The 24,039-nt window shown below is 40.3% G+C and overlaps 1 protein-coding gene across 1 annotated transcript; it reads left to right on the plus strand.

Annotated features, from left to right (window-relative positions):
* The first annotated feature begins 531 nt into the window (after positions 1–531).
* Positions 532–22,335, plus strand: LOC140011352 (uncharacterized). The gene is made up of 5 exons (XM_072060145.1): positions 532–810; positions 1,101–1,632; positions 1,977–2,377; positions 2,531–3,115; positions 21,982–22,335. Exons 1-5 carry the CDS (start codon positions 532–534, stop codon positions 22,333–22,335), a joined length of 2,151 nt encoding a protein of 716 aa, XP_071916246.1.
* Positions 22,336–24,039: the final 1,704 nt, after the last annotated feature.

Here is a 24,039-nt window from a genome sequence, read left to right on the forward strand (position 1 = left end):
CATATAGCTTACCCCTTTCCCTTTGTTTTTCTTAACAGGGGCCGACGCGGGGAACTTTTGGCACTATCACTAGAATAGTTAGGCTTGGTTTGTAATAGTCAGACAACTAAGATGTTTCTTCTTATTTTGGTGATCTGTATAAGGACCCCTCTTTAGGTCTACTTTCTACTTTTGAATACTAGCATAGGATAATGTAGTAGTCTGAATAACTCCTTTTGAAGATGTAAATAGAACTCTTTTGGGGTTGTATATCAATTGACTAGTACGCTTTTGGTTTATCTAGTTTTTATTACTTTGTGTTTTTGAGTCCTGGCGCGAGCTAGGCAAGCGTTCCGCCGATACTCTCGGGTTCGCCCTTGGGAGAGGTGGGGGGGTCACAGGCGGTATCAGAGCGCCTAGATTAGAAGACTTGGGCAATTGGGACATACATGATAGGCATTAGGTAATAGGAATATGTGACTCTAATTAAGATGAATGGTATATTTTAAGTTGAAATGCTGAAGAAGAACTGACCAAATAAGTATTGTAGGTATGGAGGTCGGGGAACCTAGTGGATCTGGACCAGGGTCGAGACCTCCAAGTGCAGGGGGCCCGATGAACCAGGTGTTACGCCGGCGTGTGCTTCGATTCCAGAGGAGGCCTGGGGGGCCGTATACGTTGTATTCAACTTTTGGTCGGCAGAATCGGCCATGTGAGTGCCGACACACGTTTGGCTACCCAGACGAGGTTGTCCTGGCGGTGGACGACGAGCGACGTCGCCTGGGGAAGGCGGCCGATCGCTTGGCTAGACAGTTGGAGGAGGCCAGGGAGGTAACCAACAGGGTCAGGACCAGGGGAGTAATGTCGGAAACCCTGAAAATAATGCGGGTAATCGCGAGGAAGATGATCGTGCCTTAGAACGGTTCCGAAAGTTTGTACCCCCGAAATTTATAGGTGGACCTAATCCTGACTTAGCGGAGGGTTGGTTGGACCGCATGTTGGATATATTTGCCGTGCTTGGGTATTCAGAGGAGCGGCAGATATCTTTTGTTATTTTTCAATTTGAGGGGGCTGCTCGAGCTTGGTGGAATGTGATTAAGGCCAAGTGGGAGCGGGAACAGACCCACGTCCAGGGGGTCAATTTTACACGGAAATTTAATGAGAAATATTTGTCACCTATTGTACAAGAGAGACGGGAGGATGACTTTATCCGCCTGCGCCAAGGGGCATCCAGTGTGGCGGAGTACGAAACTCAGTTTACGAAACTCTCTCGCTTCGCTCCAGATCTGGTGCAAACGGAGCAAAAGCGAATCCGTCGTTTCGTTCGAGGCTTAAATGTGGAGATTCAAGAGGCATTAGCAGCTGCTCAGTTGGATACATTTAGCCAGGCACTAGAAAAGGCACAGAGAATTGAGACAGTTAGGGGACAAGTGAAAGCCTTCCATGACCGGAAATGGAGGAAACCTAGCACGAACAACTTCATGGCCGGACAGATCTCGAGAAATGAGCCACCCTCTAAGATGGGTCGAGGGATGGGTGGTCCACGACCCGCAGGAACCCCAAACCGGGGTACTTTTGGAAGAGATCGGGTAGGGCAAGGGCCCCAGAGGGGTGCCCAGCGTGGAGGGTCAACTACAGGAATTAAACAGATCTGTAGTTTCTGTGGGGGCAATCACACTACCGATAATTGTTGGAAAAAAAATTCGGTACGAAAATACTTTAAATGTGGCGGTACGGAACATCTGATTACTTAATGCCCTAAGATGCAGAAGGAGGAACCTAAACCACCGACAGAAGGGACCACAACTAAGTCGATAAACACAGGGAGAAATCGGCCCAAAGTACCGGCCAGAGTATTTGCAATGGGTCAACAAGAGGTGACTAACCCTTCGGCAGTCATCGAAGGTACGCTCTCTCTTTTCAGCGTACCGCAAGTATTTTAATTGACCCTAGTGCCACGCACTCTTTTGTAAACCCTGTATTTATGGCTCATGCAGATGTTAAACCTGAAAAACTACCATATGATTTAGAAATAAAAACCCCTATTACCAATAAGAGTTTAATTGCCAATGTGGTCTACAAGAGGTGTGAGGTATGGATAGGAAAACGGAAATTGTTGGTGGACCTTATTAAGTTAGCTCTTAAGGGATACGATATCATTTTAGAGGTGGCCTGGTTGGCCAGATATCATGCACGGTTAAATTGCCGTGTTAAGAAGGTTGACTTTCACATACCGGGTGAGCCTACATTACAATTAGATGTAAGAGGAAAGTTAACTTCCTCTGCTCTTATCTCTGGGATTCGGAGTCGAAAATTACTATACAATGGTGCACGAGTTTATTTGGCGATGTTAATGAATGCTCCGGTGGATCAGCTGAAGGTAGAAAATGTACTGGTGGTATGTGAATTTCCTGAGATGTTTTCCGAATAATTGACATCACTACCCCCGGAGAGGGAAGTAAAATTTAAGATTGATTTGCATCCTGGAGCAGAGCCAATATCAAAAACTCCTTATCGTATGACTCCTGCAGAAGTTGAGTTGAAAACACAGTTACAAGAATTGCTGGATCGAGAATATATACAAGAAAGTGAATCGCCTTGGGGAGCCCCAGTATTATTTGTGAAGAAAAAAGATAGAAGACTACGAATGTGCATTGACTACCGAGGGTTGAATAATCTCACCATTAAGAATAAATATCCCCTGCCACTTATTGATGAGTTGTTTGATCAACTGCAAGGCGCAGTTGTATTTTCTAAGTTGGATTTTCGGCAGGGATATTACCCGTTGAGGATACGAAGGGAAGATGTACCCAATACCGCCTTTAATTCGTGGTATGGACATTTTGAATTTGCAGTCATGCCTTTCAGATTGACAAACGCTCCAGCCGCGTTCATGGATCTCATGCACCGCGTCTTTAAACCATATCTAGACCAATTTGTTGTGGCATTTAGTGATGATATTTTGGTCTATTCTAAGACTCGTGAGGACCATGAACAACACTTGAGGCTAGTACTACAGACTCTTAAGGACCACCAATTATATGTCAAGTTTAGTAAATGTGATATTTGGTTGGAGAAAGTATCCTTTTTAGGCCACGTTATTTCAAAAGATGGTATAGCGGTGGATCCCGCTAAGGTAAAAGCGATCACCGAATGGAAACGACTAGAAAACCCAACGGAAGTTAGGAGTTTCTGTGACGCCCCCGCTTCTCCCAGGGCGAACCCTAAGGTAGGGCGAACCCTAAGGTACAGGCGGGACGCCTGCTTAGCTCGCGCCAGGACTCGAAAATACAAAACAATAAAAATTAGATAAACCAAAAGAGTACTATTCACAATATATACAACCTCAAAAGAGTTCTATTTACATCCTCAAAAGGAGTTATGCAGACTACTACATTACCCTATGCTAACAACCAAAAATATAATGTAGACCCAAAGAGGGGTCTTTATACAGATCACCAAAACTAGAAGAAACATCTTAGTTGTCCGGCTATTACAAACCAAACCTAACTAATCTAGTGATAGAGCCAAAAGTTCCCCGCGTCGGCCCCTGTTAAGGAAAACAAAGGGAAAGGGGTAAGCTATATGCTTAGTAAGTAAACAGGGGTAAAAATGTAAATTCACATTAAGACGAACAATTACATCACAAAGATGTCAAATTGAACATATAAAAGTAACAACACAAGTTAATGATACAGGTTGGCTCCAAAGCCACGTCATGTGCCATGTGTGACCTCCTGTCGACACTCCGTCGACCACCGATAAGGGTCCGTAGAACTCCACTTGTACTCCCACCTAACGCCTTATCACCATCACTGGCTAATCACCTTACGAAATGGCTTGAGCAAACGAAACGAAATTGAACTTGATTCACAAGCTCGATTCACAAACTTGGTTCACAGAACCACAAACTTGGTGACCTTAAGATTAGGTTGGACTGGTTTCGACCAAGCCCCGGCCGGCTCGAATAGTCCGTCTAGGTCTTGAGATCGGGCACCACAAAAGTCACCCCGAACTACAAGCTCAAGGGGTTCAACACCAAAATAATTAATATATACACATCTCACAAAGAAGCACAAGTGCAAATTAGGGTTTAGGTCGAGTGTGATCAAGTACACCCTCGCCTAAGTACCCTCTTATCCACACCAAAGCACATAAGCCAGTTATACACAAAACGGCCTGAATACTTACACACAGAACAAGGATAGCAAAATCACGAAAATCGCATTTCGAATGATAGCTAGTAGGCCCCACTGGTTCCGTCTAGTTCACCACCATCTGAAATAGAAGATTGCACCACATTATTACACAAACTACTACTAAAGTGCATAAATCAAGCAAAACGGCAAAACGGGCACATGCACGCGCGGAAACGGCAAATGAAAACGGAAACGGCCGGCAAACGGAAACGGGCAGATTTGGCACCTAGAACTGTTTCAATCAAATTTCAGGCTACGGTTATTGGATCAAAGTGAATGAGGTACCGTTGTAAAGCTAAGAAGAAGGGATACAACTCTCATGAGGACACCTCAAGCCAGATCTCAATGGAACTAAGACAAAAATGCACAAGACAGTCCCAGCCGTTTCAATTCAGGTTACCGAGCAGGCCCCGTTTGAACGACTATAACTCATAACTCAGAGATCGGAATCAAGAAATTCCAGAGGTGTTGGAAAGCTCATTTATAAGGCTATAACTTTTGTGTTTTGACCAAATGTTGAATCAGTATAGAGCACAGGGAAAAACGGGTCCAAAGTTCCTGTCAGAACTATCCAACTTCAAAGGCAGTTCTGACACCTGATTTTGTTTTGGGTATAACTAGAGCTACGGAACTCAGATTTGGACGCACTTTATACTGTTTTGAAGCTGAAACGAAGATCTACAAGTCTTATGAAGACCTCAACACCCAATTCCTTCGTTGTAAATATGAACTGAGCACCATCAGAAGCAAAAACCACAAACGTCACCAAATCCAGCATTTCACATAGTCAATAGTGTTTTCGTCATAATTCAGGCTACACTGATCGAATTGGGCTGAAATTGTGCAGGCACAACAAGGACTTCAGAAGCTACAACTTTCATGTTTTGGGCAGACCCTGAATCAATAGGTAGCACAAAGAAAAACGTGACCAAAGTTCAGATTTGGGACTGCCCTGTTTTCCAGATTGAAGGGTTTCGCGCGCCGTAAACGCATGGTGCGTTTCAATGGTTCTCATGCAAGCTTCCTAATCAATTGCACACATATACTAACTTCTAAATGCCCTACAAAAAGTTCGAAACTTTCCCTCTAAGTCATCATAAAATTACCAAACATTAACCATAATCCCTAACCTTACTTTATTTGCACCAATGAACTTAATCTAACAACCTACTAACCAAACCCTAACCAACTAAACTCTAGCCAAGCTAAACTAACCTAATGGAGACTAGGGTTTCGTGGTCCAAATCTGATTTTTCTAAGAATCAACCATACAAGTGAAATTAATACATCAAAGACTCCATTTCCAAGTCAAAACCCAACCAAATCAACTTAATGAATCATGAAACAAGAAACCCTAAATTTACGCAGCCTTGACCGAAATTTAGGCAGCAATATATCACCCAAAATAAACCATCAAACTACACAATAATCACCACATAAACCATACAAAGTTACAATCACAACAAAAACATCAATTTCATGGTTTCAACACTTAATCACCAAACTTTAACTTCCAAGTGAGATGATTTACCTTCAAGTAAGCTTGGTAAGTGAGGAACTACAACAATCAAGTGCCAAAGTTGTTTCCTTAAACTCCACAAGCAAGATGGAAGGCTAGAAGAAGATGAACTTGGAGAAAATTTTCTCTCTTCTCTTGCTCTAAGGTTCGGCCACCTCTCTCCCTCTCTCCCTCTCTTCCTTTGGTTTTTGGTTTGTGTTTTGTGTCTTAACTTGTGTTTGTGGTTTATAGCTTGCAAGACTTAAGATAGGTAAGATATTTGTTCACTATCCAATCAAAATCAAATACAACCATGGCTTAATTTCCACCACAAGCTTCTTTGCCCCCTTTCACACTCTTGCCCCAAATCATTTAATTCTTAGCAAATTAGTCCATAGGTCATTAACTTAATCTAATCCAAACTAATTAATCTTACTTAGTTTCTCTACTAATCACCCCACTAACTTAATCATCTATAGTTAACCATGTATTAACATACTCAAATGCAATTAAACAACAAGCTTTTTGTCATGAAAAATATTAAGGGTTTAAACCCTGTAGACACCAAATTTTTGGTGTTTTATTATTTATTTATTTATTTACTATTCGTTTTTATTTGTTCTATTTTTAATTGTCACATTTAGTTTATTTACTTTTAGTTTTAGTCATTTTAGCCATTTTAGCTAGAATTTCTCAAAGGAAAAAGAAAAGTGTTCCAAAAAAATATGTTTTATGTCTTTTAAAATCAATCTTTTAGCATCTTACTTATTTTTGTTAAGTTATTTTGAAAAAAAAAAAAAAAAAGGGGCATCGTGACATGCAAGCTGCGTATTTGCGCAGCTTGCAAGAAAGGGCTCGGGCAGCCCTTTGGCTGCAATTTTTAGAGGAAGAGGGCTGGTTTTCCAGGTGGCCAGACACCTGGCTAATGGAGGAAGCTTCTATGCAAGGTGTAGGGATTAAAATGAAAAGGGAGAGCCGCAGCCAAGAGGGGCCGTAGGATGAAGGGTTTGGTGAATGGGGTTTGGCATTTTTGACGGCAGCCGCAAGAGAGAAGGGACTCACGGCTAGGCCTGAGGAGCGATAGAAAGTGAAAAAAAAGAGGAAAAACTAGCTACGGGAGTGAAGGAGAGGGAGCCGAGAGCGAACAAGAGCAAGAGTGAGGGATCATCGGGGAGGTTGAGAAGGCAACAAAAGAAAGAAAAAAGAGAGAGCTTTGACGGTTGGAGGCTGAGACGAAAGAAACGAGGGAGAACTAGAGAGAGGCGGCTGGAAAAAGGGGAGAGTTTCGTGAGGCAGGGGAGCTTCGTCTGGGGGGCGGCGCAGCAAGGAGGAGAAAGAACGGAAGGGAAAGCAAAACCCAAACAGAAAAGGGAGAGGATACGGCTGAAAGAGAAAAGGAGCAGCAACCAAAGCAGAGAGGAGGAGGGATTGCCGGAACTTTCTTCATCGGCTGTCTTTGTTCTTTCACAGACTACACTAGCTTCTATCCGTCTTTCAAGGTATATTTCCAAGCTATCCATCAAAGCTATGTTTTAGATTTTTACCTGAAGTCAGGATTGCTTTTCTTGCTTCCGTTGTCAAGGATTTTATGGGAAAGGCTAGATTTTTTCCGTTGATCAAAACCTCTTAGCAGCAATCTTGATAAAAATTTGATCTTTCGGGCTACTAAACCATTTTTATGTGAATGTATTGTTCAGAATTTCTCTGTTGCAATCAGTTCTTTCATTGTTGTTTGTTTATTTGGAGCTTTAAAGCTAAGCAGCTTGTTGTTTGGTTACCCGAATCTGGTTTGCTTGATGAAATGGAAAGCCGCGGCTGGGTAAAATTGCAGAAAAACTGGCGGCATTTTGTTTCTCTCTTCCTATCGTTGTTTTTGCTGTTTACTTTCATGTTTTGTTGGTTAGTTTCATTTTTCTGTTTTCGATCCTGCTACAAAGTTGCGTGTTTAGTTGATGATGGATAGGTAGAATTCTGGTTCCTTGTTGGATCTGTTTGCATGATAAACTAGAAATTCTGGACACAAGTCGCGGCTGAAAATTGCAGCAAAGCTTCTGATTTTCCAGATTTGCGTGATAGCTTTCTTGAGTTTTTTGTTTCCTTGTTTGGGCTTGCGGTTTGGCTAGCTGTTGTTTAATCTAAAGCCTTTGATGCTTGGTTAAAAATCCTGATTCATTATGGGTTGCCGAAAGCTTCCTAGCTTTGCAGAAATTCTTGCGGCATGCTGTCTTGTTGTTTTTCTTTATCTTGGGCGGTCATCAACTCAGATTTGCCATCTTAATCCTGCAAACAAAATTTCATGTTTTGATTTGGGTCAATAATTTCTGGTTTGATGAACTTGTTTGTATGATGAAATGGATGTAGTTGTTGCTGGAATTTGCTGCAAGTTTGAGAAAAGGCAACAGGTTTTTGTAGTTGCAGAAAATTCTGTTTCTTACGTAGCTGCATTTTGTTTCTCATGTCCGTGGTTTTCTGGGTTCTATAACAGCTTGGAAGTCAAGTCTTCCTCCTGTTAAAACCTTTTTGTTTCGGCCGCATGCAGTTGCTGAAGCTCCCAAAGCTTCAGCTGGCTACCGAAAGCCTTCTCTTTTGCTGCAGAAATGTTTCATACGCCTTGCAGGAAGTTGTTTGGACTGTCCAAAATTGCATGCTGTCTTGCTAAGTTTTCTGTTTATTCGAGTGAAGTTGGTTGCTTAGTTTGAATTGATGATGTTGGTTTGGAAACATCTAATCAAAGCTGTGATAAAAATCTGAATTGGTAAGAAAGTTGCAGCAAGCTTCATTCGTTGTTGCTGGAATGGTTTTCAGTTTGTTGTACCAGATTTGCATAGAAATCATCTTCGTTTTGGCTCTTGCATGTATGATGAGTTTGGTAGGAACTTGAAGTTGGATTTTGGTTTGAGAGTTTTGTTTTGTTTTCTTAGAAAATCTGTCATGCAAAGTTGTGAAGGCTTCAAAGCCTAAGAAAATATTTGCAGAATGCTCTTTCACGTTGGTTTGCATGCATTTGCATGAATAATTTCCAGAAAATTTGCACTCTGACCCCCCAAGTCCCCTTTGTTTCACTATGACCCAACCAATTGAATAATTTCCTCAATTTGGTCCTTGACAATTTTAATTCTACAACTTCATTGCTTGTTTGTTTTAATTAATTACCATGCTTTGTTTCAGTTGCATTTAATTCATGACTTTAGGGGCTTTATGACCAAGTGAGCTTGTGTTTGCCTATTTTCTTTAATTTTCCCAAATAAATTGGTACCTTGACCATTTCTTTTATTTTGGAGGATAAATGAGTGATTTCACTTCATTGGGGCCCAATTGCAAGGGAGGTAACCTCTATCTCCTTGATTTTCATTTCTCCTATGTGATCCAACGTGCTAAGTGTGAATTGCATGTCTACGTTGCTTTCCTTGCCTTTCTTTAATTCCTTTCATTTATTTCATTTACTTTTGCCTTTTATTTAAGTATTTCATTATGGGGTATGTGTACACCTCTTGGCTTGTAATAGATAGGGCTTGGATGAGCATTGGATGAAGACCTGTTGAAGACATGTGCCTAGCTAGCAAATGTAATAGTTAGGGCTTCAATTGCTTTATGTGTCTTGCATGCTTAGTTGCTATGTGTTAATTTGCTTTATTAGGTTCTTGCATCTAGTCGAGCATGCTAATTGTTATGTGCTATGTGTTTATGGGTGTTTGGCATGTCTAATCGCTTTCCATAGCCATGAATGAATGTGATGGATGAATGTACGTCACCACACTAGTCCAATGCTAGTTGTGGCTCATTATTTCATTAGGAATTCATAGAAAGGGCTAGACCCAATAGGCCATCCCCTTTTGTTAGTGCATATTTGCATGTTCACTACATGTCATGCATTTTTCTTAGTTTTATCATTGGCATGCTCCTCGAACCCCTTTTTCCCCTCATTTTTAGGTTTTGCATCTCATACTAGTTATAGGGCTCATTTGCTTGAGAGTCCCCTTTCGATAAGGGAAACGAGCGAGTGTGGCTACTCGATAGCCTTAGCACGCTAGTTTTGCCTTCTAATCAAAGGGAATATTAAGTCACAAAGTTAGGACTCCCCGTTCCCGTCTTGATGCATTCCTATAGGATTCATGCATTCTATTCATTCACTATCACATACACTTACTTTATATTCTAACCCTTTTTCCACATTCTCACTTCACACTACTTTCTACATTCTCTCTTCACACATACACCTTATGGCATTTTTCACCTTATTATTCTTTACTTACTTTACCTTGCAAAGACATTTGCACACCTCCACTTATATCTTATTACTTTTATCATTTTTCTCACTTCACACAAACTCACACTTTCACATGGCATGCATTCCACTCATTTTACGTCATTTAGGATTACGTGTGACTTCTCCAAAGGATCATTATTGGGCTTCACAATTAATGTGATTGGCACCGCTCAACCTTTGAAGAGAAATTTCCCCCATGTCCCCCTAGGTCTAGGTTTTTGCATTCATATAGACATATCCAACACGCGATACATACCTTGGGTAGAAAAATTAGGAAAAATTGGTTTAAGTCACGCAACTAGCCTTGGGTAGGTCGAAGGGGTGCCTTGGATTTTTATCCTTGCCTTCCCCTTCGTCAAATGTGACCCCCGATCCCTCTTTTTGGTTACGTAGACCCAAAAGTTCTTTAAAAGGGTTTATTTACTTTTTTTATTCAAAAACAAAAAACCATTTTTTGGGTGACTTGGTACACCCTAACCCTATACCAAGTGGCGACTCCATTTTTGATACAAAAAACCCTTTTTGAACTTTATATGGCCAAACCGTCGCATTATCAAGTCCCATGGCCTTTTACTTTTCATTTACACACGTTCACATTCCATTACACCACTCACATCTCACACACACCACACTCATCATATCAAAAAGTGGGGCGCGACAGTTGGCGACTCCACTGGGGAATTCCTAAGTGGGTCCGAGCATTTGACTTAGCCATTCGTTTCCTTTTTCTACCCTTTTTATGCATGGCATGTGGATATTAGAGTTGCATCTTCCATTTTAGGACCTTTTTGTCTCACGTACGTATCAAACCAATCCCTCGACTCACGAATGTATGTTTGAATGAATGTTTACTTGTTATCTCGCGCTTGCATTGCATTTTGGGAGGTATGGGTCACCCTAGAGCCTCGCGTTGGTTCTTGACCCTTCCCCTCCAAACGAGCACTAGCATACGAGCATACGCTTTACTTCTTTTATCCCTTTTATTTTTCTTTAGTGGCTTGTCACGCCACTCCACCCAATTAGGATTAGGTGACTCACTTGGACATGTGATCACGACACGATGTGTGTGTAGCATGTTCCAATGGGTCACTCAATCTTCCGCTTAAAGCTATTGGTTGATAGCCTTTAGCTTTTGGTCGAAGGTTGAGGATTTTTGATAGATTCACTCAAACACGTAGCCGTGACACGATGTGTGCGTAGCGGTGTTTGGGGAATCGCTCGAGCCACCGACAAAGAATCTTGGGATTGATGACCCTTGATTTCTAAGTCTGAAGGCTCAGGGACCTGAGCTTATCAAGTCTAGATGCATTAATGAACCCCAACCTCATGCATCCATATTAGAATTGCCTAGGGTAGAGTCGACCTTACCCTAAATTAGGAAACACTATTCACGAGGGGAGGGGTCCCACCCCCTTTCCTTATATATTTTTGTTGCTTTTTATATCATCTAATTGTCCAACGTGTTATGTGATTATGTGTTGAACTAACGTTCCCTTGTTTCTTATCTTTTGCATTCACAAACGTTAGGAAATAAGAGGTCTGGCATGATCTTCTTTTAGAACCTACCCTTGTAGATAGGTTATTGCACGTTTAAAGATTTTGGTATATTGCATTCATAGATTAATAATTGCATAGCATTCTAAGCCTACTTAAAAGGTCCTTTTAGGTCATAATATCATGTTTTATCGCTTTAATAAACTGGCATCATGCATAAACCCTAGAAGGGAATGCCATTTAGGGGATCCCGTGTTAGGAATAAGCCACCTTGTGTCTCGGATACTTAATCCAAGGAGACTTGCACGTTTACATTTTGTACCATCCAAAGGGGTAGTGCACAAGGTAAGGTAGGATCCGATCATTTTCATAGAGTGATCTTTGGAATATGAGCATCTAATAATCACTCTTTGGCCATTTTATAAAAAATTGGTAAAAATCCCTTGCGTGAAGGACATTAATTTGAAGAAATTCACAAATGATTCCTCCTATTGAGACGATAAATAAATTGAGGCCAAAATTTGATTTTTAGAAGGTCATAGACCAATGCACCTCAATAATTTTGAAATAATCAATGGCCGGACATTTCAACCAATCCATTTTGCCAATTCATTCAATAAATCATCAATTCATTTGACCAATTTACCCTTTTTAGGGTCACTTGGTCGATTTTGAATAAATCATACATTTGGCCAATTTACCCATTTTTAGGGCAACCGAGCCGATTTTGGAAAAATCAAGTTTCGTTCAATCTATTTGATCAATTTACCCTTTTTAGGGTGATCTGATTAATTTTGGATAAATTAAATTTCATTCAATTCATTTGACCTGTTTCCCTTTTTAGGGTAATCCAGTCGATTTTTAATAAAATTGTCAATTTCATTTGACCAATTAGGGTTTCAATGTCGAGTTTCAAAATGGAAAACCTAGTCGATTTTGAGAAAAACATCCATTGCATCCAGTCATTTGATCAGTTGGAGTTTTGACCCGTGCTTCACTGAGAAAAGTTGTCAAAACGAATTCCAATCTCTTCAATAGGAAGTTCGTCAAGATCAAACCCGTGCGTTTTTGTAAGTTCTTGTATCAATCAAAAGTGATCAATCCCTTCGGACGAGGTCCTCATTTTGACAAACGTCTCTTCTCATTCCAATGGGCCAATTTTTTTTTCAAAATTATTTTTCACTCCATAAGCTGATTGGATCCATCAGGTATTGTATAGTGCCTGCTCTAGAGGATTGCATTTTCATGCTAGGCCTACCCTTGGCATAAAAGGGTTCCCCCATAGGACATGCATACCGATTTTATAGAATTGCTTACTAACTCATGGTTTTTTCTTTCTTTTGTTTTCTCCCTTCCCTTGCATTCATAAAAATGTTTCAATAAGGCAAAAATATTTTTCTGTATCTGATGATAATTTGGATCTAATAAAGTGTCAAAATTGCAAGTATTGTTTGATTCTTGGGCAGATCCAACAATGGAAACATGAAAGATCCATCTGAAAGCTCTAGGCTAAGAGCTTCTAAGAGATTTCATAATTGCTTTCAAGGAAGATTCTGTATATTTGACTTGTTAATATATTTTTGTGTCAAAAGAGAAGGAGACAAAAGGGATATATATGTGGAGCTCTTTAGAAGCTTTCTATTCTCATTTGTATCATAATTGAACGAGAAATTTTGTTTCAAACCTTTTCAGCAATAAAATTTTTGGACAATTATTGTTTTGTGTATATTCATGTACATTTCATTCTTTATTGAGCTCATTAAGAGATTTCATGGTGAATTTTAAGAAATAAGCTCAAATTGAGATTTTTCAACCTTTGGCCTGAAAACTCACAAATGTATACACTAGATTGGTGATCCGAGCTACACAATAAGAGTGCTCAAAAATTGAAAGAGGTCATTCAGAAGGCCCATGAGATACCTTTTCTCCTGCACTTAATCCCAAAATAAAGTCAGTCACATTGATTGATAAATTGGGGCAACTTTTGCTTGAAAATATCCGCGGTGTCTAATCCGATTCAATCACATCTAAGTGAAAGCAAAAATGTGCATCATTCCTGTTTATTTTGAAAATTTAGAATGATACTTTGAGCATTCGTTTCTCTACCTATACACATTTTATCATTTGCTCTCCCATTTGAGCCTTTAAAAGAATAATTTCGTTTCAAATAAGAGCCCTAATGATCACTACCCTTCATTGGAAAATTTTCAAATATCAAAAGGGGAATGGATTCTTAATGACCATTTCGTTACTTTGGTTGTCATGAGGTGTAAGAATGACGCTTTGGCCGTCGTTTCTACAACCTAAACACTGATCATCCCTTGCATCCCTATTTGAGCAAAATTGGTGGTTCTTTTTCGAGTGCACATATGATCGCACCCCACATTGGGGAAGGAGATTGGGGAATTTTGAAAAAAAAGGGAAAAGAAAGGGGGAAAGAGAACCGCAAGTTGGGGAAATTTGATTCCACTTGGGTTCCAATTTTGAAAAAAGAAAAGGAAGAGTTTTGTCCGCGTGGATCGCCTATGTTTCACACATATGGATGAACAAGGGTCCTCCTCAATCAGTTAATTCAGATACATGCCAGAAATTTCGCATTAATGAAAGTTTCCTTTCAGAATTATTGTAAGGAACGGAATACAAGTCAGGCCATCTTCTTTTCCAATCAAACATTCTACCCCTCGTTATCCTTTTTGAGCCTTCAGAATAAAATACTTCGTTTGGCAACCCCTGAGAGTCGCAAACCCCACACTGGGGCAAGTTTGAGTTGAAGAGGAAAATTTCAAGAAGTGAAAAAGTGAAAAGCCACAAAATCAAAAGGCAAAGGAAGAAAAGAGAACCTCAGTTCAAAAATAAACTGGGGCAAATTTTGTGAAAGTTCAAAAAATGGCAGAAGGCCGAAAAATCGAAAGAAAATGAAAGAAAAAAAGCCTCAATTGAGCACAAGCTCTGGCAAATTTTGACTTAACCCTAAAATAGGGTTGGCACAACAATGCGATCTCAGATTACTTAAACCGCTTTTGAAACCTGCCTTCAAGCCTTAACTTTTCTAAGCACCCCACCTGACCCCATTACAAAGCCGAAAGTCCTGACTTCTGTTCTTTGCAATGGCCTTGTCAAGAAAATTTCTGATGCTGAAAATTTTAGCTGTATTTCTGAATTGCTTGAGTATGGGGTTGACGCTACTCATCATGTGAAAACCCACCAGAAAAAGAAAAGGCAAAAAGCAAAGCAAGAAAAGTAAATGCAAGAAAATGCAGAAAATTCGATGTTGAAGTCCCTGTTGAATAATGAGAAGAATACCAACAAATTCTGAGATCTTTGGGTTCAAAATAGGGGCAATTTTGGGAAAAATGCGATCTTCGGTGCAATGTCCTTGAAAGACTTATCTTTTAACTATCGTTTTCAAGCCAAATTACAAGCTAATAAAGTCCATCGTTGACTTATTCCTTCATGACGACCCAAAGTGAGGATATGCTCATAAGAAGTCCATCAATCATTCGTGATCATAAGGGTATAACCAGTTTTTACATGTTTAGCTATCATTTCTACCCGAAATTTTGCAAGCCCATGAAGCTTATACGTTGACTAAGTTTTCTTAAGAAATAAGGGTGACAAACTCTTTGCTTTCACTAAGATGTGATATTGAATAGAGTACATACAATTGGGGCACAAAATAAGCCAAGTCTTGACCTTCCATTTCCTTTAGCCATTTCCAAATCAGAAATAACACCCCATTCGATTAGCCCTGAAAGATGAGCCAACAAGAAGTGGTGACCCGCCACTCTGGGCACCGATGCTAAAAGTGAGGATGAAAATTTGGTGTTATTCTGAGAGATTCATCATGAAATTTCGCCATGAGTTCAAAACTCAACGTTCAATTTTCTTCACGTTGTATATATGATTACTTTCTAAGTTTTGGAAAGTGTGATTTCTCTTGGTTCAAATAAATGGAGAGACATCCAAACCAATTTCTTGCAATCAAATGGGCCCATACTGGGGCAAAATTTTTATTTCCAAGATTTCACAAAATAAGCCCACATGGGGCAAATTTTTTATAGTCCATTTGAGGATTTCGTCAAAGACTCAAGCAAGACTTTCAAATCAATCACGCTGCCTTTTTCATGAAAATTTGAGTGCATATAAGCCCCCTGTGCAGGTATTCATAGTTGAAATCGACGAAGGAGCATTCGGTGATGTGGAAGGTCGATGCCGAAGAAAGAGAAGAAAGAGGGAAAAAGGGCCCTACACTGGGGCAAATTTTGAAAAGATTCTCTCGAAAAATCAGGAAAATTCAAAGTCAAGTTCAAATTTTTGTTTCTTGGAAAATCAAATTTAATTTCTTGTATCTTGACAAGATCAAATCCAATTTCTTGATCAATTGGATGGCAGGATTGGGTCTTATCCCACTGACCATTCACCAAACCACGTTGGGTCTGGATTTTGTGCCGCCAACATTTCAAACATCAAGTTGGGCATGGATTTAGTGCCGCCAGCTTCACTTTATCACATTGGGACCGGGTTTCATCCCGCCAATCTCGGCAGGACCGGGTATAATCCTGCTGACCGTTTTTATCAAATTCGGACCGGGTTTCATCCCGGGTAAAATCCCGCTGACCGTTTTTATCAAATTGGGACCGGGTTTCATCCCGCCAATCTCGGCAGGACCGGGTATAATCCCGCTGACCGTTTTTATCAAATTGGGACCGGGTTTCATCCCGCCAATCTCGGCAGGACCGGGTATAATCCCGCTGACCGCTTTTTATCAAATTGGGACCGGGTTTCATCCCGCCAATCTCGGCAGGACCGGGTATGATCCCGCTGACCATTTTTATCAAATTGGGACCGGGTTTCATCCCGCCAATCTCGGCAGGACCGGGTATGATCCCGCTGACCATTTTTATGAAATTGGGACCGGGTTTCATCCCGCCAACCTTGGCAGGCTCGGGTTTAATCCCACTGTCCATTTGTCAGAACATTTCATTTTCACAGCCACTGGAGCAGAGGTTAGTCCCGCCTGTGTGCATTTCATTCACAGCCACTGGAGTGTGAGGTGAGTCCCGCCAGTGGGCATTTTATTTTGTACCGCCGCTAGCTGTTGGGTCAATCCCACTAGCGTGCGTCCCATGATTAAAATTTCAGTTCGGGTCTATCCCGTGGGTCTATCCCATTTACTTTTCAGTCCGGGTCTATCCCGTGGGTCTATCCCATTTATTTTGTCAGGGTCTATCCCGTGGGTCTATCCCATTTACATTTCTGTCCGGGTCTATCCCGTGGGTCTATCCCATTTACATTTCTGTCCGGGTCTATCCCATTTACATTTCAGTCCGGGTCTATCCCGTGGGTCTATCCCATTTACATTTCAGTCCGGGTCTATCCCGTGAGTCTATCCCATTTAAAGTCCCATTTTTAAAATTCTTGTTCGGGTCAGTCCCGTCTTAAATTCCTGTTCGGGCCAGTCCCGTTTTAAATTGTTGTTCGGGTCAGCCCCGTTTTAAATTTCGTGTAGGGGTCAGCCCCATCGTTCGAGTCGTTCACAGCCAAATAACACAGGTAAGTATTTGGTGTCTACTTCTTTGTCTCAAGTTTTTTCAAAACTCAGACAAAGAGGGGCAAACTGTAGACACCAAATTTTTGGTGGTTTATTATTTATTTATTTATTTACTATTCGTTTTTATTTGTTCTATTTTTAATTGTCACATTTAGTTTATTTACTTTTAGTTTTAGTCATTTTAGCCATTTTAGCTAGAATTTCTCAAAGGAAAAAGAAAAGTGTTCCAAAAAAATATGTTTTATGTCTTTTAAAATCAATCTTTTAGCATCTTACTTATTTTTGTTAAGTTATTTTGAAAAAAAAAAAAAAAAAAAGGGGCATCGTGACATGCAAGCTGCGTATTTGCGCAGCTTGCAAGAAAGGGCTCGGGCAGCCCTTTGGCTGCAATTTTTAGAGGAAGAGGGCTGGTTTTCCAGGTGGCCAGACACCTGGCTAATGGAGGAAGCTTCTATGCAAGGTGTAGGGATTAAAATGAAAAGGGAGAGCCGCAGCCAAGAGGGGCCGTAGGATGAAGGGTTTGGTGAATGGGGTTTGGCATTTTTGACGGCAGCCGCAAGAGAGAAGGGACTCACGGCTAGGCCTGAGGAGCGATAGAAAGTGAAAAAAAGAGGAAAAACTAGCTACGGGAGTGAAGGAGAGGGAGCCGAGAGCGAACAAGAGCAAGAGTGAGGGATCATCGGGGAGGTTGAGAAGGCAACAAAAGAAAGAAAAAAGAGAGAGCTTTGACGGTTGGAGGCTGAGACGAAAGAAACGAGGGAGAACTAGAGAGAGGCGGCTGGAAAAAGGGGAGAGTTTCGTGAGGCAGGGGAGCTTCGTCTGGGGGGCGGCGCAGCAAGGAGGAGGAAGAACGGAAGGGAAAGCAAAACCCAAACAGAAAAGGGAGAGGATACGGCTGAAAGAGAAAAGGAGCAGCAACCAAAGCAGAGAGGAGGAGGGATTGCCGGAACTTTCTTCATCGGCTGTCTTTGTTCTTTCACAGACTACACTAGCTTCTATCCGTCTTTCAAGGTATATTTCCAAGCTATCCATCAAAGCTATGTTTTAGATTTTTACCTGAAGTCAGGATTGCTTTTCTTGCTTCCGTTGTCAAGGATTTTATGGGAAAGGCTAGATTTTTTCCGTTGATCAAAACCTCTTAGCAGCAATCTTGATAAAAATTTGATCTTTCGGGCTACTAAACCATTTTTATGTGAATGTATTGTTCAGAATTTCTCTGTTGCAATCAGTTCTTTCATTGTTGTTTGTTTATTTGGAGCTTTAAAGCTAAGCAGCTTGTTGTTTGGTTACCCGAATCTGGTTTGCTTGATGAAATGGAAAGCCGCGGCTGGGTAAAATTGCAGAAAAACTGGCGGCATTTTGTTTCTCTCTTCCTATCGTTGTTTTTGCTGTTTACTTTCATGTTTTGTTGGTTAGTTTCATTTTTCTGTTTTCGATCCTGCTACAAAGTTGCGTGTTTAGTTGATGATGGATAGGTAGAATTCTGGTTCCTTGTTGGATCTGTTTGCATGATAAACTAGAAATTCTGGACACAAGTCGCGGCTGAAAATTGCAGCAAAGCTTCTGATTTTCCAGATTTGCGTGATAGCTTTCTTGAGTTTTTTGTTTCCTTGTTTGGGCTTGCGGTTTGGCTAGCTGTTGTTTAATCTAAAGCCTTTGATGCTTGGTTAAAAATCCTGATTCATTATGGGTTGCCGAAAGCTTCCTAGCTTTGCAGAAATTCTTGCGGCATGCTGTCTTGTTGTTTTTCTTTATCTTGGGCGGTCATCAACTCAGATTTGCCATCTTAATCCTGCAAACAAAATTTCATGTTTTGATTTGGGTCAATAATTTCTGGTTTGATGAACTTGTTTGTATGATGAAATGGATGTAGTTGTTGCTGGAATTTGCTGCAAGTTTGAGAAAAGGCAACAGGTTTTTGTAGTTGCAGAAAATTCTGTTTCTTACGTAGCTGCATTTTGTTTCTCATGTCCGTGGTTTTCTGGGTTCTATAACAGCTTGGAAGTCAAGTCTTCCTCCTGTTAAAACCTTTTTGTTTCGGCCGCATGCAGTTGCTGAAGCTCCCAAAGCTTCAGCTGGCTACCGAAAGCCTTCTCTTTTGCTGCAGAAATGTTTCATACGCCTTGCAGGAAGTTGTTTGGACTGTCCAAAATTGCATGCTGTCTTGCTAAGTTTTCTGTTTATTCGAGTGAAGTTGGTTGCTTAGTTTGAATTGATGATGTTGGTTTGGAAACATCTAATCAAAGCTGTGATAAAAATCTGAATTGGTAAGAAAGTTGCAGCAAGCTTCATTCGTTGTTGCTGGAATGGTTTTCAGTTTGTTGTACCAGATTTGCATAGAAATCATCTTCGTTTTGGCTCTTGCATGTATGATGAGTTTGGTAGGAACTTGAAGTTGGATTTTGGTTTGAGAGTTTTGTTTTGTTTTCTTAGAAAATCTGTCATGCAAAGTTGTGAAGGCTTCAAAGCCTAAGAAAATATTTGCAGAATGCTCTTTCACGTTGGTTTGCATGCATTTGCATGAATAATTTCCAGAAAATTTGCACTCTGACCCCCCAAGTCCCCTTTGTTTCACTATGACCCAACCAATTGAATAATTTCCTCAATTTGGTCCTTGACAATTTTAATTCTACAACTTCATTGCTTGTTTGTTTTAATTAATTACCATGCTTTGTTTCAGTTGCATTTAATTCATGACTTTAGGGGCTTTATGACCAAGTGAGCTTGTGTTTGCCTATTTTCTTTAATTTTCCCAAATAAATTGGTACCTTGACCATTTCTTTTATTTTGGAGGATAAATGAGTGATTTCACTTCATTGGGGCCCAATTGCAAGGGAGGTAACCTCTATCTCCTTGATTTTCATTTCTCCTATGTGATCCAACGTGCTAAGTGTGAATTGCATGTCTACGTTGCTTTCCTTGCCTTTCTTTAATTCCTTTCATTTATTTCATTTACTTTTGCCTTTTATTTAAGTATTTCATTATGGGGTATGTGTACACCTCTTGGCTTGTAATAGATAGGGCTTGGATGAGCATTCGATGAAGACCTGTTGAAGACATGTGCCTAGCTAGCAAATGTAATAGTTAGGGCTTCAATTGCTTTATGTGTCTTGCATGCTTAGTTGCTATGTGTTAATTTGCTTTATTAGGTTCTTGCATCTAGTCGAGCATGCTAATTGTTATGTGCTATGTGTTTATGGGTGTTTGGCATGTCTAATCGCTTTCCATAGCCATGAATGAATGTGATGGATGAATGTACGTCACCACACTAGTCCAATGCTAGTTGTGGCTCATTATTTCATTAGGAATTCATAGAAAGGGCTAGACCCAATAGGCCATCCCCTTTTGTTAGTGCATATTTGCATGTTCACTACATGTCATGCATTTTTCTTAGTTTTATCATTGGCATGCTCCTCGAACCCCTTTTTTCCCTCATTTTTAGGTTTTGCATCTCATACTAGTTATAGGGCTCATTTGCTTGAGAGTCCCCTTTCGATAAGGGAAACGAGCGAGTGTGGCTACTCGATAGCCTTAGCACGCTAGTTTTGCCTTCTAATCAAAGGGAATATTAAGTCACAAAGTTAGGACTCCCCGTTCCCGTCTTGATGCATTCCTATAGGATTCATGCATTCTATTCATTCACTATCACATACACTTACTTTATATTCTAACCCTTTTTCCACATTCTCACTTCACACTACTTTCACACTACTTTCTACATTCTCTCTTCACACATACACCTTATGGCATTTTTCACCTTATTATTCTTTACTTACTTTACCTTGCAAAGACATTTGCACACCTCCACTTATATCTTATTACTTTTATCATTTTTCTCACTTCACACAAACTCACACTTTCACATGGCATGCATTCCACTCATTTTACGTCATTTAGGATTACGTGTGACCTCTCCAAAGGATCATTATTGGGCTTCACAATTAATGTGATTGGCACCGCTCAACCTTTGAAGAGAAATTTCCCCCATGTCCCCCTAGGTCTAGGTTTTTGCATTCATATAGACATATCCAACACGCGATACATACCTTGGGTAGAAAAATTAGGAAAAATTGGTTTAAGTCACGCAACTAGCCTTGGCTAGGTCGAAGGGGTGCATTGGATTTTTTTCCTTGCCTTCCCCTTCGTCAAATGTGACCCCCGATCCCTCTTTTTGGTTACGTAGACCCAAAAGTTCTTTAAAAGGGTTTATTTACTTTTTTTATTCAAAAACAAAAAACCATTTTTTGGGTGACTTGGTACACCCTAACCCTATACCAAGTGGCGACTCCATTTTTGATACAAAAAACCCTTTTTGAACTTTATATGGCCAAACCGTCGCATTTTCAAGTCCCATGGCCTTTTACTTTTCATTTACACACGTTCACATTCCATTACACCACTCACATCTCACACACACCACACTCATCATATCAAAAAGTGGGGCGCGACAAACCCAACTTAGGATTCTAATAAATCATAACACTAGAGATTTTTTCTAGTTTAGGGTTTTTAACCTTTTAGAACCCTACTTAACCTATATAAAATGGATTAAATCCTATACTTACCTGTACTAACACACACACTAGCATAACCAACTTTAACTAAAACTCGAACTTATGATTAATACAAAACTAGGGTTTTACAACTAATCCAACTTAGGGTTTTCTAATTAGCCCTAAAACCCAATTTCACCACACAAATAATTAATATCACCTAATATCAAACTTAAGAACTAACCGGGGTCTCACAGTTTCTTAGGACTGGTGGGATATTATCGCGCTTTATCAAGGATTTTTCCAAGATAGCTGGACCTCTAACGGATTTGACCAAAATTCATAATCAATTTGTCTGGACTTCAAAGTGTGATGCCAGTTTTCAAGAGTTGAAAGGGCGATTAACTTCCGCACCCATTTTGACATTGGCCAACGGAAAGGACAATTTTGTGGTATATACAGATGCATCTCGGATGGGTTTAGACTGTGTACTTATGCAGAATGGGCAGGTGATAGCGTACGCATCCCGAAAGTTAAAAGCTCATGAGCAAAACTACCCCACCCATGACTTGGAATTAACAGCCGTAGTTTTTGCTCTTCAAAAGTGGCATCATTATCTGTATGGGATAGTTTTTGAGGTATTCACCGACCCTAAGAGTCTCAAGTATTTATGTTCGCAAAAAGAGTTGAATTTGAGGCAACATCGGTGGATGGAATTTCTAGAGGATTATGATTGCACCATTAAGTTTCATTCAGGGAAAGCTAATGTAGTAGCTGATGCTCTTAGTCGTAAATCTCAGGTGTCCAGTTTGCAGGTAAAAGAGTGGGAGTTATTAGAGAAAGTTGGGGAATGAAATTCTCAACTTAAGTCGTCAGCAGTGTTTTTTAGCAATATTATGATAACTTCTACTCTAATAACTCGTATAAAAGAAGCTCAGAATGATGATTCTCAAGTGCAAAAATGGAAGGAAAAAGTTGAAAAAGGGACAATACTTGACTTTAATGTGAATTCAGATGGGATATTGAGATATCGCAATCGGTTGGTTGTACCACAGGATAAAGACATTAAAAGGGAGATATTGGAAGAAACTCACCGATCACGATATACTGTACATTCCAGTACGACAAAGATGTACCAAGATTTAAAAAAGTTATACTGGTGGGATAGTATGAAGAAGGAGGTAGCTCAGTTTGTACAAACATGTCTAACCTGTCAGCAGATTAAAGCTGAGTACCAAAAACCCTCAGGGCTACTCCAGCCCTTAGAAGTGCCAGAATGGAAGTGGGAAAACATTACGATGGATTTTGTTTCAGAATTACCAGGAACACAAAAAGGACATGATGCCATATGGATAATTGTGGACCGTTTAACTAAATCAGCTCATTTTCTTCCCGTGAACATGAAGTACTCCCCAGAAAAACTAGCTCAGCTGTATCTAGATGAAATTATACAACTACATGGAGTACCGATAAGTATTGTCTGGACAGAGATCCTCGTTTCGTGTCACGATTCTGGCAAAGGATGCAAGAAATTATGGGTTCTAAACTTCACTTAAGTACAGCTTACCATCCTCAGACAGATGGACAATCGGAGAGAACTATACAAACCCTTGAGGACATGCTCCGATCATGTGTTATGGATTTTGAAGGGAACTGGAGTCAACACCTCACCTTGATCGAGTTTGCCTATAATAACAGCTATCATTCCACCATACAAATGGCACCGTATGAAGCCTTGTACGGGCGCAAGTGCCGCTCACCTATCTTTTGGGATGAAGTAGGTGAGAGGAAGGTATTGGATTCGACCACAGTACCATGGATTGAAGAAGCAATAGAAAAGGTCAAAATCATTCGCCAGAAAATACAAACAGCTCAGAGTTGGCAGAAGAGTTATGCCGATCATTGAAGAAAAGACCTGGAATTTGAGGTGGGAGACATGGTGTTCCTAAAAGTTACACCACTTAGGGGAACTATTTCAGCTGGAAAAGGAAAGAAGTTGAAACCCCGATATATAGGGCTGTATAAGATTCAACGACGAGTTGGGGTGGTGGCATGTCAATTGGAACTACCGGTCAGTATGTCCCGAATTCACAATGTCTTCCATGTTTCCTTACTCAAGAAATACCATCCCGACCCCACTCACATTCTACATCCTGAGGACGTGGAGCTAGATGAAACCCTCACCTATGAAGAACAACCCATACAGATTTTGGATCGAAAGATGAAAGAACTAAGGAATAAACGGATATCTTTGGTGAAGATTTTATAGAAAAATCATGATGTGGAGGAAGCCACCTAGGAAGTGGAGGAAGACATGTAAAAGAAGTATCCTTCTCTGTTCACGAACAAAGGTATTAATTTGAAGGACGAAATTGCTCTAAGAGGGGGAGGTTGTGAGACCCCGGTTAGTCATTAATTTCGATATTATGTGATATTAAGAGCATTTTGTTCTATTTTGTACGAATTTATTAGAAAACCCTACTTTGGATTATTTATAAAACCCTAGTTTTTGTATTAATTACAAGTTCGAGTTATAGTTAAAAATTCAATATACTAGT

The sequence above is a fragment of the Coffea arabica genome, chromosome 7e (assembly GCF_036785885.1).
Source record: "Coffea arabica cultivar ET-39 chromosome 7e, Coffea Arabica ET-39 HiFi, whole genome shotgun sequence".
In the NCBI taxonomy this organism is placed as follows: domain Eukaryota; kingdom Viridiplantae; phylum Streptophyta; class Magnoliopsida; order Gentianales; family Rubiaceae; genus Coffea; species Coffea arabica.

Bases quoted from the DNA above. Each gene is read 5' to 3' on its own strand.
- LOC140011352 (XM_072060145.1), top strand. From the start codon at position 532: ATGGAGGTCGGGGAACCTAGTGGATCTGGACCAGGGTCGAGACCTCCA. The intron at 1,633-1,976 runs GTAGTTTCTGTG...TGGCTCATGCAG, and splicing joins TACAGGAATTAAACAGATCT to ATGTTAAACCTGAAAAACTA. The intron at 2,378-2,530 runs GTATGTGAATTT...TTGAAAACACAG, and splicing joins AGGTAGAAAATGTACTGGTG to TTACAAGAATTGCTGGATCG.